Source organism: Solanum lycopersicum, chromosome 4, assembly GCF_036512215.1.
Source record: "Solanum lycopersicum chromosome 4, SLM_r2.1".
Lineage (NCBI taxonomy): Eukaryota > Viridiplantae > Streptophyta > Magnoliopsida > Solanales > Solanaceae > Solanum > Solanum lycopersicum.
Genome location: NC_090803.1, coordinates 64,621,931 through 64,639,215, shown reverse-complemented (window position 1 = coordinate 64,639,215; position 17,285 = coordinate 64,621,931). Strand labels below are relative to the sequence as shown.

The 17,285-nt window shown below is 36.6% G+C and overlaps 1 protein-coding gene across 1 annotated transcript; it reads left to right on the top strand.

The window, feature by feature from the left end:
* The first annotated feature begins 456 nt into the window (after nucleotides 1–456).
* LOC101254993 (uncharacterized) lies at nucleotides 457–17,046 on the top strand. Its single transcript, XM_010321997.4, has 8 exons — nucleotides 457–970; nucleotides 7,804–8,540; nucleotides 10,095–11,764; nucleotides 14,242–14,450; nucleotides 14,535–15,330; nucleotides 15,406–15,487; nucleotides 15,684–15,731; nucleotides 16,161–17,046. The coding sequence occupies exons 1-8, from the start codon at nucleotides 652–654 to the stop codon at nucleotides 16,362–16,364; spliced, it is 4,065 nt and encodes a 1,354-aa protein (XP_010320299.2). The 5' UTR covers nucleotides 457–651; the 3' UTR covers nucleotides 16,365–17,046.
* The last annotated feature ends 239 nt before the right edge of the window (nucleotides 17,047–17,285 follow it).

Sequence of the window (17,285 nt, the reverse complement as noted above, 5' to 3'; positions counted from 1 at the left end):
TTATTTATTTTGTCATCGACTTACCTACTTATTCATTTATTTTCTTAATCTATTTTTCTAAAAATTTAATAATAATATTTGACCCTTTTACGTATTTACTCTTCTTCCTTATTTATTTTGTCATCAATTTACCTACTTATTCATTTATTTTCTTAATCTATTTTTCTTTCTTATTTAGCTCTTTTGTAATATATATATATATATATATATATATATATATATATATATATATATATATTTCAAATAAAAGAATATCTCAAAGAAATAAAATTTGGATAATTGATTTATTTATAAAGAATTTTCTTTTTGTAATTAAATGATATATAAAAAATAAAATTAAAAAGTTATAATAAAACTATGTTAAATTGAAGCACCAAAATAAAATTTGAGACCCGCACGTCTAAAACCCAAACCAAAGCACCCAAGTTATATGTCCTCAAATTTTAATTTTCAACCATATATTATATTATACATGAATATGGAATGAAATTTGCTGGTATTAGACGGTAATTACTAATTACACATTTTAATTACACTTGGAAATATAAATATCCTACCTGTTAAATGTTAATCACAGAGTAAAATACAGCCGAAAGCCGTGACTGAGCGTGTCCCCACTCAGTTTCCTCCTCCTCTTTCCGTCCCACCGCCATGGCGACGACGGAGCAACCACTGAAGAAACGGAAGCTTTACGAACCACCTCCACCGCTGCCTCAGTCACCGCCTCCTCCTCCTCCACCGCAACCACCGCCGCCGCTGCCTCAACAGCATTCCGCGCTAACTTTCCAGCAGAGCAACGCTGCTCCGCCGCTATCTCAGGATGAAATTCACCGACGGAGAAGAAACCAAGAAGAGATTCGAAATGCTTATGAGTGCTACAAACGCATTAAATTCTGCATCTCACAGACCGACGATCGTCTTATGGCAGAACTCGAACAAGCATATCTTTCTCTCCTTACTGCCTCGAGAGGTCTGTATAAAGCATGTTTTTTCGATAAGATATCATGTGGTTCTTTTTAATTTAGATTGTGAAGTTGGGTGTTTTCATGGAGAAATTTGAAAGAGTGGATTTTGAATGCTATTTTTGTTCAGTTGCTTGCTAAAGAGTCAGAATAGGAATGAGGTTTCTACAGCTTCTTTTTCTCTTTGTTGTTATTCGAAGGCTAAGAACTAGTGATTTTGTGAGATTGATTAATTATATGGATTTAAGTGTTTTTAGGCATTTCTGGGATTTCCCCCTTGTATGTTTCATGAACCCTAGGTTCTAGAAATTGAAGCTTCGTTTGGTTGGAGTGAAAAGAGAAGAGGTTGAAGCAGTGAAAGTAAATGTGGAGAGTTTGTTTCTTTTCCAGTTTTCCATGTCAGACTGAAAGGAAGAACTACATCTCATTTACTTCCTATTCAACAGTAAACTACCTTGTTATCATTTTTATGAAATAAAGAAGAAAAAAGAACTAAGTTAAATTATAAACAAACCAACCAGAGTGATGCAAGCAAAGGTTACATCTCATGGTTGAAGTGATGCATATAAGAGTGTGTTTTAAGTTACTGCTTCTCATAGTTGTGTGTTTTAAGTTACTGTGTCTCATGGTTGCATGTTTTAATTTACTGTGTCTCATGGTTGAAGCGATGCTAAGCTATGTCGTTCAGCCCCACAAAAAATGCTATTTATTTGGAGGAATGACTCAAGTGTTACTCAAGCGAGAAGGGTTGCTTCTTCAGCCATGAATTTGAAAGATGGATGCCTATTACTCTTTGAGTGGTTATACTCCTCTTTGCTGTCATCTTTTGGTTCTTTATCCCGCAAGAATCTCTTCCTCCACCCCCTTTGAGAATGGTAAATTTTTACTAAGCTCAAAGATTCTCAAATTGGTTGTGCCAAAAAGTTTATACAAAGGGCTTTGGATTACCCTTTAGAGAGCAGCACTAATTGCTTTTGCTTATGAAAATCCTCTCTTGCCCCCAGAAAGCAAAATGACGAATAGAGAATGAGGAGGAAAATTGCAGGATTTTGAATTCCTCTACTTAGAGTAACATGGTTCATTCCTCTATTAGACATATGAAACTATGACAGTTAGCCCAGTGACGTGTATTTGTGTTTGCTATCGTTTGTTCTTAATATCATATAACTGTGCCAATTGTTCTACGAGATTTACTCCTCATGCTATTCTTGCTCAAATGATGTGAGTATGCCAATTGTTCAGTGAAAGCAATTGCAGTTTCATTTTATCTGAAGTGCCACCAATTGTTCTGTATGACAGTTGTTGCGCTTATGCTTCTATTTCTACTAGTTTTTGGATATGTATGTCGCACATACATTCTATACTAATCAACACAAATTTTTTATACATATTCTAAGAGTATGTTGGATCATATATATAAAATGGAAATTTAAGTATAAAAATACTTCAAGTTCATTGATACTATTTCTTAGCGACAATTTTGGTTCCAGAATATCGGATTTGAACATAGTTGAACAATCAAATTAAGGTTGTTAGATACTATTTGTAATTGCATTACTTATCTTACAATGGACATACATGTTATTATGTCATAGAAAAAGCACTTTTGGAAAGTATATTAGTGAATGGTTAAATAGGGTGACTAACAAGGAGAAAGTGCATGAGGTGATTAAGTGTTGTGTGGGGGACAAGGATCTAGGTTTAGATGGTTTCACTTTGGTTTATTGTTGGATAAAGTCAAACATGATGTATTGAATACTATTGATGAGTTCCAAGAGAGGGGTAATTATTAAAAGAGCTTGAATTTTTTAATCATTGTCATTATTCTTATGTAAAGAAAACGCTTCTAGTATTAGGGATTACAAACCTATTAGGGCCCGTTTGGATGGGCTTAATAAAAGCAGCTTTAAAAAAGTACTTTTAAAAGTGCTGAAACTTATTTTTAAAATAAGCAGTTATGCGTTTGGATAAAAGTGCTGAAGTTGTTATGTCAAACGTGAAAAGGGAAAAATGGAAGAAAGAAATGTTAGGGTTATATGGGTAATTTGGAGATTGTACAAAAATATTAAGCACAAAAAGATAAAAATGTGGTCAACTTAAAACAGCTTATAAGCTAAAAAAAAAAAAGTGCCCCTACCCCAGCTTTTAACTTTTGGCTTAAAATAAGTTTTTCTTAACTTAAAATAAGTTGTTTTGAGTATTGCCAAACAGCTAAATAAGTCAAAAACCAGCTTTTAAGTCAGTTTGACCAGCTTTTAAGCTGAGCTAAACAGGCTCTTAGTCTGGTGGGAAGCATCTACATGATCATTTCTAAGGTGTTGTGGAATAAACTTATAGTGTTTTGAGCGAGATTGTTTTAGCTTTGCAAAATGCTTGTCAAAGGTAAAAAAGTTTGGTTGCTTCTTTGGTGACTAATGAAGTAGTAAATTTGAGGGAGAATCAAGGTGAGCTGGGTGTTTTCTGCAAGTTAGATCCTGAGAAAGCTTATGATTATGTGAATTGGTAGTTTCTGAAGTTCATTATGTTGATGATGGGCTTTGGGGAGAAATGAAGGATGTGGGTTAGTTTGCTCGTCTTTTGTGAGATATTTGATTTTGATGTAGGATAATCTGTATGGGTTTTTTGGTAGTTTGAGGGGTTCAAGGTAGGTAGATCCTTAATCACCTATGTCTCTTATTTTGGTGCTTGAAGCTTAGAGTAAAATAATGCACAATGTTGTATTAGCCAGACATATCAAGGGGTTGAAGGGTGCGGTTGGTGGTGTTGGCGCTGTGTTGATTGCCTATCTTATATTGCAGTTGATACTTTAGTGTTCTGTAATGGATTTGGACTACCTTGGACAAGTGTTAACATAGTTCTAGGTGGTGTCATGACTTAAAATCAATCTCAGAAAGTGCAACTAGACTACCTTGGACAAGTGTTAATTTGGTTCTAGGTGGTGTTATGACTTTAAAATCAATGTAAGAAAATGCAAGATCTTACCCGTTGATGTACTGGATAACATTGGTGGCAATGCTTGCTTAAGTTTTGCATGGCAGGGTAGGGGCTCCTTTACTACATACGTTGGATTACCTCTAGGCGTGTCGAAAAAACATCTCAGCATTTGGAATTCGCTCATTTATAGGACAGAGAAGAGGTTAGCAGGTTGGCGGTGAAGATACTTGTCCAAAGGAGGAAAAGAAGTGCTTACTAAAAGCTATTTATTAAGTATCCCTTCATACTTCATGTCTTTGTTTAGTGCACCTACCATTGTTTTGGGAAAGATGGAGAGGCTATGAAAAGATTTTCTTTGGGACATAACAATGGTGAAAAGAACTTTCACTTAGTTTGGTGGAGACTGTGACATCTTCTAAATGGTTGGGAGAACTTGGGATTAAAAACTTGAAGGTCTATGACAAAGTATTTTTTGTAGATAGTTGTGGAGATTTGGGGTGGGGGGAGAAGCTTTATGGAGAGAGTGATAATAGAATAAATATGGAGTTCTGGAGGAACATAGAAGGGTGGGGATCCTTTAAAAACAATACTACTTTTAAGGTTAAGGATGAGAGTATGTGGAGTTTTAGTGTGAAAGGGTGGTTTTTTTATTTTGTATAGGGTCTCTTGCCTAAGGGAAATATTATTTCAACAAGTTAGGGTGCAAGGGGGCCACCCTTTTGGGATTTGAGGTTAAGGAGAAACCTCCAAGATTGGAAGGTGGTTGTACTTATATTATACTCTTTACTTCACAACCAACGCGAGCCAATCGAAAGACCTCATGCTTTGAGTTGGGAGTTGGACAATACCAATTGTTCTTCCTCGAGTCATGTAAGAATCTTCTGGCCAGGACAAAGGATAGTTTTTCGTATGATTCAGTATGAACACCTAAGGTCCCAAGGGAGGTGTGGTTTTCTCGTGGTTACATGAGGAGTGATTTCGTTGATAGAGAATCTTTTTATGAAACGAATGGTTGGTTGCATAAGTTTGTGTTTACCATGTTAGGAGGTATGTGCGGATGTGGATCATATTTTATTACATTGCAAGACAACCACGAGGTTATGGTGGGATATTGTGAAATGCTTTGGCATTTCTTGGGCAATGCCAAATTCAGTGAAGGAGTTTATGTTTAGTTGGAAGAGTGAAGCTAGTTAAAGACACCAGGTTTGGAATATCACTCATCGTGCTTTAATGTGGGCCATTTGGACGGAGAGAAACAAGACATCTTTTGTAGGGCTGAGCTTTGATTAATTGAGGAGTAGTCTTTGATCCCTTAATTTTTTTGGTGCATTCATGCAATTCCTATTTGTATAGAAGATCGAGTATTTTGTGGAGAGAATTATATTTTGTAGGTTTCTCCTCTTTTGCTATATCTCTTGTATACGACCCAATTGGCCTTGTTAGTATTAATGAAATATTTTACTTGATAAAAGAGAATCTATACTAACTTCTGGAATAATAAAAATTTCTCAAACATACCAATTGCTTGCCAATTGCCATATAATGGCCTAGTAGTTGCGAACGCGAGATATTCTTATCTAATTTCTTCATCGAAATTGAACTTAAAAGAAAAAAGAGCAACTCTCCTACAAAGAAATACCCTTATACTTGCAAAAACGGTTTGCACGGCAAAAATGAAAATTTAACCAGAAAAAAAAAGAGCGAAGGAATCCCACCAACAGATGAAGCAAATAAAATTTGATTATGTATACATCAAGAGGGGGATGCGGTCCTGAATGTCCATATTAGTAATTGATATTGCTATATTTTGGGCAATCAGCAGTTCCTCCACTCAATCAACATACATGATCTAAATTGCCCCACACACTATCATGACTCATAACTATGGTCTAACCCTTAGAATTTGATTCTCTTTTTTTAATAAAATCCCTTGCAATTTGAATTTTTTGTGTAAATATTCATAGTGTCTTTTGGTATGTTTTGTATAATTTAATATTGGATTAAATCATTATCATCATCATATTATTAAAAATAGGAAGCTGCAAAGTGCAAAGTTGGATTACCATTTTAACCCTATACTAAGTTAAAATATTACTAGTAATGATATCATGTTATATATATAAAAATCAAATTAAAGTGAGATTCACTATAGTTCCCGTGAATTCCATGTGCCAAGCAATTAGTGTAATACTCCCTCTGTCCCATTTTATGTGACATTGTTAGACTTGACACAACATTTAAGAAAAAAATGAAGGCTTCCAAAACTTGTGGTCTAAAATGATCCTTAAATATTCGTGTGGGTAAAAGAGAAATTCAAAAGTAAAATTTTTTCTGATTACAGTAAGGAGACATTTATTTTGGGATGGACTAAAAAAGAAAGAGGTGTCACATAAAATTGGACGAAGGGAATACCCTTTTTTGGACATGAACATTTAATGTCTATTCATTGCTTTGTACATGAAAATTAGTCGAAGAGTTGTAGACTTCGATAAGGAAGAGTTGTAATATCGGTGGAGGGTAAAGAATATAGTATTTACTGGAGCCGCTTAATTTTATAAATGTATCTTTTTATTTTGCCCAAAATCTCCATTCTGATTCCCTCCTGTGGGTTTCATCTGGTCCCTTGGTTTCTTGCCGCTTCAGTTCCAGTTCTTTCTTTTCCGGTGAAGAATTCATTCAATGCCCCTTAAATTCTTACATAATGTTCAAGATACAATTCTCTGGTTTAACTGTTTAAGTAACTGTTTTTTTTTCCTATTTAAGACCGATCATTACAAAAATTGGTATATGCCATTATATCTTCCGTTACAAAAGAGATATTTTGGTGATTTCCTTGGGAAGAGAAGTTGAGATGGTGACTGCATTAGTTTCCATTGCATCTCGCCTATTGTCTCTCAGATTTGCGCAATTTCTTGTATCATTTCACGTTATCAATTACTATAGTTTGTAATTACGTCTTCGTGGATCTGTTTTTAGTCCGTCAGTGAACATGCAAATCAAAATGTAAAAATCAAATATTTATCTCATTCTTTTTCTCTCTAGGACAAGTTTTTGTCTGTGAGTGTGAGTTTTATGGCTTTTCACAAGTTGTTTCCTGTATTTTTGTTTGTAAATTCTTATTAGCCACTCATGGTGAACATTTGGTATAATCGCTTGATTTTCATTCCTTTTTTTTTCTTTTATGAACGTTGGAAGTAAAATATTCTCTTCTTTCTCAGTTTTCACGTCTTTGCATTTTTTATTTTATACATTTGAGGAGATTAGCATCACATTGATGTTTCAATTGTACCAAACCATCCAAATGTCTTTGTATTTTATTTTATTGTTGAATTAGTATATCTCTAAGCACTCTTTTCTTTAATTTTTTACTCTATAGTTCCGTGCAACTCATGGCACACATTCTAATTTTATGTATTCCATAAACATGGACTCGTGTCCAGGAACTAGTAGTATAACAATGGCAAAAAATACAAAAGACTCAAGGCATCATTAAAGTAACTGTTAATCATAATAAAATATTTTTAGATATTTTTGGATATTGAAGTTGAAGGGATATATGATGTTTATGGGCAGAAAAGCAATCATCATTTAAAAGGCATTTTAGTCTTTGAACTTTTCAATTTAGGGCTTCCCACTTATAATATATAGTATGATGATATGATTTTTGCCACTCCGCGTTAACTTTTATTCAGTTATCTATAATTTTTTTTTCATGATCTTCTTTAATAATTGCATTTTAATGAATTGTCATCAATATTCCTGGTAGTTCATCATTGGACTGACATAGCACTGAACTCCCAAAGAGAGTTGATTTGTTGTTGAATGTATACTTGTGTGGTGCTGAAAAGTTTTGAGTGTTTTATGTAATTTTGAAATTCATTTTTCATCTGTGACTCTGGATTTGCAGGTTGCACAAGTGTACAACGTCTAGTGGCTGATTTTATTCCTCGATTTGCTTCGTATTGTCCCACTGCTCTTGAAGCTGCAGTGAAAGTTGTTATCAATATGCATAATTGGAAGTTAGCTTTGATTGGTAAAGGAGAAGATACAGACGGTGTTGCATTTGACACTGCTAAGGTGTGCATTTTTGGTCTAGCTGATATTTGTCGAAGTGCTGCTGCTGAGGCACCAACATCGTCAGTTATTCGAGGAATTTGCACCACAGTTTTTCGTGATGCACTCACCTTCTTTATATCATGTTTTGAAGGGAAGGATGTTCTCGAGATTGCTGACAAGGAATATTTTGGTATTCAGGATGCTCATTTATTCTCTGAGTACCAACAAAAGATTTTAAACAAGGAACAACCGGTACTGCTCAAGCTATCTGAGTTCCGAGTACTTTGTTTCCTCAGAATTTTCTTTACTTGCCCCAAAAATTCAATTGCAACTTGTTTTGAGCTCATCGGTTCTACTGGATCGGAGGAATCTAAGCGGGAAGGATATTACTTACTTCGTCAGTTAACTAACAGGCTTGATGATGCTGTTGGTCATCCTAGGAATGGAGGAAATAGTCCTGTGATATCATCACCGAAGGCCACAGAAACAAGTAGCAAAAGTAAGGAAGTGGATGATGGCGTTGCAACATGTGGCAAACAAGGCTCAGACAATCGCTCCCTTGTTTCGATGAACTGCTTATTACGACTGGTATACTTCTCTATTTACAATTTCTTTGGATGGATTAACTAGTCAATTGTTGTTCCTTTTCCCCTTTATCTAAAAGCAATTTTCTGAGCTTCTGAGTGCGGCAGCTTTATAGAACAACTGTGACTTATTGTTTCTTGATCAAGACAGTGACACAATGTTTTATGTTTACCATCTGGGCTTAATATTATTGTTTCTATTTCCATCACTTGCAGCATCACAGAAAAGTCCACTATGATGCTGTATGAGTTGATCGGTGAAACAAGAAAACAGCTAGAGCTGTTTTCAGTTCCTTGTACAATTAAGCTGTTATTTGTTTATGATATTATTTCAGTGCATCTTACTTGTCTGTTTTATGTTATTTTCTTTTCTTTTTCCTTTTAGAAGTGTTTTTGTTTCATGTTATCTGGTTGTTAGCAAGTGGTTTTTACTAGTGGAAAATCATACAATCAGAAATATTGTAGATTCACTGATTCAGTATATTGTGTGTATTCTCTTGTTTCAATTACCTTGTTTGCTAGTATGGCAGAGCTGGTGATAGAAACTTGAACTCATGGCTTAGGTCTGAGACTTTCCATATGGTTTTGTAGATCATGGTTGCCTCTAAGTAATTTGTGTTCCTCATCAGGTTGTTCAATTTGAATTCATTATAAGCTCCTCCTTTTCTTTGCTTAAGTCCATCAGAAATTTGGTTTAGTCATACATTTCAAACATATAATCTGAATATTGGTTTGCCTGTTCTCTAAAAAATTTATAGTTTTTACCTAAATACACTACAACCACAACTTAGAGATCATCAACATATTTTGGATGTAGTCTACCTGTGAATATATAGATTAGTGTTACTATCCTAAAAAAACATAGCTGTGTAATCCCACAAGTGGTGTCTAGGGAGGGTGTTGTGTACGCAACCTTACCTTGTGAATGTAGAGGTTGTTTTCGGTAGACCCTCGGGTGAGTAAACCACAATTTGTAGAGTCTCAACGTTAGTTCGTACAATTTTTTCTTTGTTAATTGTTGCATAAATCATACGATAACTTCGGAGAATTGTTTTAAGGTAAGCTCTACATCCAATGTTTCTAAATTTTGTTAATAGTTCAACATAAATGGAGGAGGAGGGTACAGACATAAACCTCGAGGGGAGTTTTTTGTAATTTAATTGTTGTTTTAAGTTATGTATCCCATATTTAAATCCTTGATTGCTACCCACAAGTAAAAAATAATGTATGATGATCGTATTAGATATTCGATCCTTCACTTTTGATGTCATCTTGAGGAAAATGATTCTATTTTTTTGAGAAGGGAAAATGTTTCTTTTATGTTTGAACTGTCCCTAGAAAATCAATTTTGTTTGGAGATCACTCTGGAATTTTCCAGCGAGTTTATTAGTTTCAATAAAGTATTTTCCTCCTCCCGTGGGGAAAGTGATACTCAGTATAACAGATTATTTGGTTTTCAAGGGCTTTGATCAAGATGCGCCGTCATCTATTATGATTCATATCTTTGGTCTCTAAAGCTTCTGCTCAAGATGCACTATCTTTGGATCTCTTTATGCAGGTTATAGAGAAAGATCATTCTCTGAAGAGTTGGATTTACTCAAGGTTTAAGAAATTAAGTGAATCAGCTTCCTCTCAAGTCGTTTCAGATATTTCCGCAGTTCTTGAAGGCGTATTGCAGTCTTTCTTGAATGAAGTGAAGGCAGAAAAACCTCATGATGCTGGTGATGAGGATGGTTTTGATACTGCAAAGTATGTTAGTGAGTACTTGTGTCATGAGCTATCTGCTCAAAAAGTAACTCATGAAGTTTCTAGAAGCCCAGCAGTTCCTCTGGGATCAACTCACCGCTCCAGTATGAGTTCAAATACTAATAGTGGTGAGCGTAGGTCTGTAGTTTTTGACTCTAAAGAGTCCGGAGATTTTACGAATACTAGGCCTTCTGTGCACATGGAGGTCTATAACCAGCAGATTCTTTCACCTATTTCTAGAACACCATCGAATTTGAGAAACAGTTCATCTGATGGAGGACACCATGTCATGATGGAGAACCACCGAATTATTAATGTGGACCGTCCTCTACCAGCCTCAAGATCAGCAGGAGGTAATAGCTGTTCCATGGAGTCACCTATGCAGCGGTTACCACTGTCTCATTCTTCCACAAATCAAGGGATTTGGTACTCTGATGGAGACTCAGCTGCAGCAGACATCTTTTTCGCTTCAAAACAGCTATGGTTGGGGTCTTTAGGCCCTGATGCATCTGAAGTTCTTGTCAGACATAAGTTTGAAATGTTTGGTCCAGTAAATCAATTTGTATTCTTTGCATTCAAAGGTTTTGCTTTGGTTGAATACCAAAACATTATGGATGCGGTGAGGGCCAGGGAAATCATGCAGGGAAATTCTCTTTGGGGTGCTGGTCTTCGAATAAAATTCATGGATAAAGGATTAGGTACCAAGGGGACTATAAATAGTGCCAGTGTTGGTTCTAGTTGCTATATTTATGTTGGAAGTGTTCAGAGCCGCTGGATGAAGGATGATGTCGTGCATGAGCTGAGAAAAGCTCTTCAAAAAGGTCCTCGGATGGTAACTGATCTAGGCAGTGAAGGAGCATTGCTGATGGAGTTCAACACACCTGAGGAGGCCACAATTGCCATGAATCATCTAAGGCACTGGCGTAAGGTAAGGAGTGACTGCATTCAGCCCCCATACTTAGGTCCGACTAATGCTTCCATGCATACTGAAGGTATAAGACCTAGCTCTACGTCTGTTTATGTTGGTACGGGAAGCAATTTTTGTGTGAATAGTACTGTTGGGCCATCTCACTTCAAGAACATGCTTGAGAACCATTCTGACAGTCACGTTCCAAGAATATCACGTCTATCTTCATTGCTTTCACAGTTGAGTGCCAAATATAATGTCAAATATGATCCTGGCTATAATAGTCATCATATGCCGGGGAGTTGTGAAACTGGATTCTTTGGAGGAGATACAAAGCAGACAAATACACTAAGGATTAGCATTCCGAATGGTAGCTCCTTGTTTATCACAGAAGATGAGCTTTTGGCTATTTGTAATCTTGCCATTGACAACAAAGGTTCTATCATCAGGTTAATGAGAGAAAATATGCCTATGGGTTCTTGTTGGCTAGTTGAATGCAGCAGCATGGATTCTGCATATACTCTCCTGAAGAACCTTCGTGATTGTCCTGGGTTGTTCTTCCAGATAGAATTCAGGTATGTAATCGTATCCCCCACCCCACCCCACACACACACAAAAAAAAAAAAGAGGAAAGAATTCAGTATGTAATTTCTTCAAGCTTATTGTCAGGTTTTAATTCACTTGGCACGGATATCCTTAAGTTACTTCTTTTTTCTAGTTGCTATTTCTGGATGATCTTGTCCTGTTAAGTATTTAGTCATCAAAATCTGCCTTGTTAACTTTCCTTATATTTAAGTTATGATTCACCAGACAGGAATATCCTTCAAGAGTGTAGAATTTAAATAGGAAAAATCATGTTTTGGAGGCCCAACTGAAACTTCTCTGTATACTTTATACACCTGTGGTGAAAAGTGATACACTCTATTTGGACAACCTTAATACAGAAATTACGTTCTTAGAAAACCCAACCTGGACTGCCTTGCTGACCAATAGTTTGAGTCTGACATTATTACATTAACAATATCTGCTTGAAGGTAACACTGTAAGATTTGGAGCAGAACCTGGATATCATTGATTATATATCTCCTTGATTCTATAGCTTTTGAAACTGCAGCGCAAGTTATATCTGGACTGAAGCTTGTGGTGTTTGGTTTTCCTCATGATGATGAATAATAGTGATTAATTTGTAAAGTGCTTGCAAATTTAAAAAAATTGTAAAGTGCTAACAAAATCAAAGTGCGTAAGAGAATGTTTACAATGTCGAACAAGTCTTTGACTTCATTAAATGAATGGTATATTCACATATACATACAACATAACAAATGAATAGAAGTACTTAAAAGTGTGCTCTATCAAACAATTTAAGCTTTTAGATGAGATGGTCCACTCGACAAAATTTCTACATGTTAGGTGTGTAAAAAAGAATTAGGCCTGCACTTTAGGGGCTGTTTTGAAGCCTTAATTATGTGAATAAAAGTTTGCTCTTTCTAACCTTGCCTCCGTCATCTTGTCCACCACGGAGGCTACTGCCACCTTGTCCCAAATATCCCTACTCTTAATCCTATCTCTCCTAGTATGTCCACACATCCATCTCAATATCCTCATTCCGCTACTATCATCTTCTGGATGTGCGAGTTCTTGACTGACCAACATTTTCTCTCATTCAACATAGCTGGTTTGACAACCACTTTATAAGACTTACCTTTAAGTCTTGGAGGCACATTCTAATCACATATGACATTGGATGTGAGTCTCCATTTCATCCACCCCTCTCCAATACTATGTGTAACATCATCGCCAATCTCCTGATTTCCTTGGATTGTTGACCCAAAATACCTGAAACTTCCTATCTTGGGGAGGAATTGTGTATCAATACTCACTTCCATATCTGCCTTTCTTTGAACTTGCACTCCAAGTACTCTGTCTTAGTCTTGCTCAACTTAAATTCTTAAGATTCCACGGTCTGTTTCCAAACCTCCAGCCTATCAAAATTGAAAATAACTACAATATAGTGCCTAATTCAATACTTAAGTGTTATTAAGATGAACCAAGGGCACCGATTTTTGGATTGATGATTTTTGGAATCAATCCAACGATAGAACTCCTTATCGCCTTTGCAACGACCCTCCATATAATTATCTGAAGGAGCTTTTACTTGTCATCTCTGCTGCTTACATACTTTGTCCATTCCGTGTGACAGCTCTTCTTGCTTCTTGCCTTATTGTCCGTTAGGAGTGACTTATTTTAGGTGCATTTAAGCTAAAATAGCTTTTAAGCAGTTTTGAAGTGTTTGGGTAAAGTTAAAAAGCGCTTATAAGCACTTATTTTAAAGCCAAAATAACAAAATAAGCCATTAGCCATAAGTTAGAAATCCTAACTTATGGCTTTTGGCTTAAGTCACCTTTTCTGCATTCTCTACCTCCTCTAATCTTTTTTCCTGTTACTTGAATGTGATCATCTCTATTCAGAGCTCTTTTTGGCTCTATAATGGAAATAATGGATATGCTCTGCTTCAAGTTCAAATTTACCTCCTTACCGTTTTCACATTCTACCCTTTACAATCTCTCACCTTACTCTGAATTGGGAATGGGAAGTGGAATATCACTTTCATGTACTAAATGGGAGATCCATGACAGGAGAAGAGGGGTCAGACATTAGGGGATGATGTAAGAGATGAAGGGGCAATATATTAAGTATCATATTTCGATCTAGGTCCATGTACATAGAGATGTCAGCAGCAATTTCACATATCGTATATTGCACAAATAAAATGACAGAATTACTTTAAAATCTGGTTGCAGCACCACTTCTCAAAAACTTTTCTACATTCGACGTTTTATTCACATGTTCAATAGTCAATGCAGACTTAAGCTTTACCTATTTTTTTTTTTAAATACTAGTAGCTTTCCAATTCGTAACACTCGTTTGTTTTCACCTTTTGATTCCTGGATACATTGAAAGCTTCATGCTATATTATAGCTTTTAAATGTCGTTTTCCGTGAATCATGATCTGAGCTTAACTATAAAGCTTCTCCTCCACTTGTTCTAACAGTCACTCTGGGCAGCATCATGTTCATGTTCCTGTAAAAAATGAAGGTAGTATTCAGGAGCTCACATCACCCAGACTAAATCCAGAACAAGGTAGCATGTCTCATGCTGGATATGCATTTCAGTCTAACTGGCCACATGTAGCAAGCAGAGGGATGCCCGAAGTTGGTTCTGGAAAAACCGAGATGATGATTCCAATTCCATCCCCGAGAGGTACTTTTCCGTTATTCTAGTTGTGTTCTTTCCTCCAGTAGTTTGATGCTCATTGTCATATTGTTCTCCTGGTAATTTGTGCAGGTAATCATATATTTTCTGGTTCTGCTAATGACATGTGGATGCACAGGAAATCTGAAGCAGAGATACATTCTAGACCGGCAATCGTTGCTTGCAATCCTACACCTCCTCAAGCACCTCCTAGAGCACTACAGCCTCTTCAAGGACCTCCTACTGTGCCACTGCCTGTTCAAGTACTTCCTGCTGCAGCACCACAGCTAATTCAAGGACCTCTTATTGCACCACCACATCAAGCACAACCTCCGCCCTTTGTGCGCCCAATGTATTTTCCTCCAAGTGGGTGGGATTCACGTGGTTTGAATCATAACTTGCCCCCAAATCCAATTCCATCTGGTGCAATGCCTACTAATCTTCATCATTGTTCAGTTGCATCACCATTTATACCTGTTTCTGTGACTCCACTGTCGCAAATACAAGGCACCTCCATGCCACCATTTGATCATATGTATGCTGTGCCTGTTGTTCGACCACCAGTGACGTCTTTACCACCACAACCACCACCTCAGCTTGACTCATTACCCCCATTACCTCCACCTGTCTTGCAGCCTCCGTTACCTTCATCCCCACCCCCACCACCTTACCCTGACCCACCTAATATTCCTCCTCCACCTAGTTCCCCACCTCCTCCTCCCCCGCCTCCATTATCTGAACCTTCAAATTCAGGAAGTTCTAGTCAATATTTGGAATGTCGTTGGCAGGGATCCTTGAGTAAAAGTGGAGTTCATTACTGCACGATTTATGCCCAAAGAGTAGAGTCAGATATTTGCAGGTATCCAAATGCCAGTGCTGAGCCGACAGAGTAAGGACTTCAGTTCCTTCGATGTTTTGACACTTGATTTTAAATGTTCTGTTTTTAAGTTGGATACCTATGCAGATGGCCAGTGAAGTTGGATATGACCAAACGTACTGATTTTCGGCATGTCAAATCAACATTTTGTAGTACACCACCCCACAAAGTGAGTCTTGAACATTATGAAGGAAAATTCTGCATATCATATTAAATAGCATGTATCAGCACCTTCTGATAATTGTTGTTGTTATCTCTATCATATAATGTAGGCTATACTGTTTGTATATGTGTCAGTTCTTGCTCATTTTTTCGATATTAAAATGATCCATGACCACATTCTTTTTTAAATTAATGTGAAACAGAAGGAGATATGCTGGTTGCTACCTTCTTCTCCAATGGACCATAAGGGCGTAAGTTGATCATGCTCTCCTTTCAGTTTTCATTACCAGTGAATGCAATCATGATATATGCAATCGATTGTAGATGAAAAATGTCTGTGTATCTTCCAGAATTACTTGGTATATACCTTTTTTTTTTGTGTGTGTGTAATCAGCTAATATAGGAACTAGAAAGAGTTGCCAATGAAAATCATTTCAGATGCAGATACACGATTGTGTTCTTTTTTTCTTTTCAGCTGTTTGCAAAAAAATTAGTCCAGTGTCCAACTTTTCCACTAGGTCTATCCATGATTGCAATATGTGTGCAGACATGGGACCTTAAGGAGATTATTTCTCCATTTACTTTTTACTTTTCAGTGTTCTATTTTTGCAATGACTGCTCACATATTGTAACCGTAGCTGGTTTAGAGGACTTAAATGTCAAAATTTGCTTTTTTGCAGTTTCAAGATTTTGTATCATACTTGAAGCAGAGGGAATGTGCTGGTGTAATTAAAATCCCAGCTGTAAACTCAATGTGGGCAAGGCTTCTCTTCATCCTTCCACAGTCATCTGATACCTGCTCTATGCTCTCTGTTGCACCTAATCCTTCTCTTTGTCTACTTGGTCTGGTGGTGCCCAAAGAGACAAACTCTGAATGGGTGTGATGTTACCGCATTGGGAGAAAGAGTGGAATACGCTGCTAATTGCCTAATGCTCTGCTGCTCGCCAGGTTTTGTTCAGTTTTTGACTATGATGTGTATCATAAAGGCATTTGCCAAGAGCTTTGGTGAATGTGCATGGATCATAAAGAAATTCATGACGCACAGCCAGTGCTGATTGGCAGTTGCAGCAAGATATGATGAACCACAGTAATTTGCTCACCAAGCTTTAAATCTGATGTTGTATATTATTGGGCAATAGATCAAACTCCTCATTCTACTGCATCAACTGTCATCTAGTGTGAGATGGTTACTGGGAAGTCAATGTTACTTTATTTAACTTTGTAGGTACTCAGAAGATCATATCATCGATATTACAACAAGATGGTGTTGTCAACTCAATGCAAGTTATATTATAGGAGTCTTCTGTACTTAGAATCCGCTAAGCCTTTCTTCTTCTTTCTTCTTTTCTCCATTAGTAGTGGAGGGATATCTTCTCTTCTCATGTCCATGTAAACATAGTAGAAAATGGTTGTATGTGAGCTTTGAATTATTCTTTTTCGGCACCAATGTTAACTATTTAGTAAAAGGTCTGCTGTTACGCAGTTCTTGCTCGCCATAAGATGCTTTAGTTGTGTAAATGTGATTACTGTTAATGGGATTGCTTAAGACATGTTTCATTGTTGCACTTTTGAGTTCAGACTAAGATAGAATCCTCTGCAGTTTTACGATATATGTGTTCTTCCTTTTCTATCAATTTGTACACAAAACCTATGGTAAAATGCCCGTCCGTAATCCAAACATATAAAGGGTGTGTTCTCTATGGAGAAATTTATCTTCGTTGGTCAACATTTTGCAATTCATATTTAGATACTAATGTTTTTAGATCATATTTTTTGCTCGAGTACCAATCCTAATAAGATAAAT

Bases quoted from the DNA above. Each gene is read 5' to 3' on its own strand.
- LOC101254993 (XM_010321997.4), top strand. From the start codon at position 652: ATGGCGACGACGGAGCAACCACTGAAGAAACGGAAGCTTTACGAACCA. The intron at 14,451-14,534 runs GTACTTTTCCGT...TAATTTGTGCAG, and splicing joins TCCAATTCCATCCCCGAGAG to GTAATCATATATTTTCTGGT. The intron at 15,331-15,405 runs GTAAGGACTTCA...ATACCTATGCAG, and splicing joins GCCAGTGCTGAGCCGACAGA to ATGGCCAGTGAAGTTGGATA.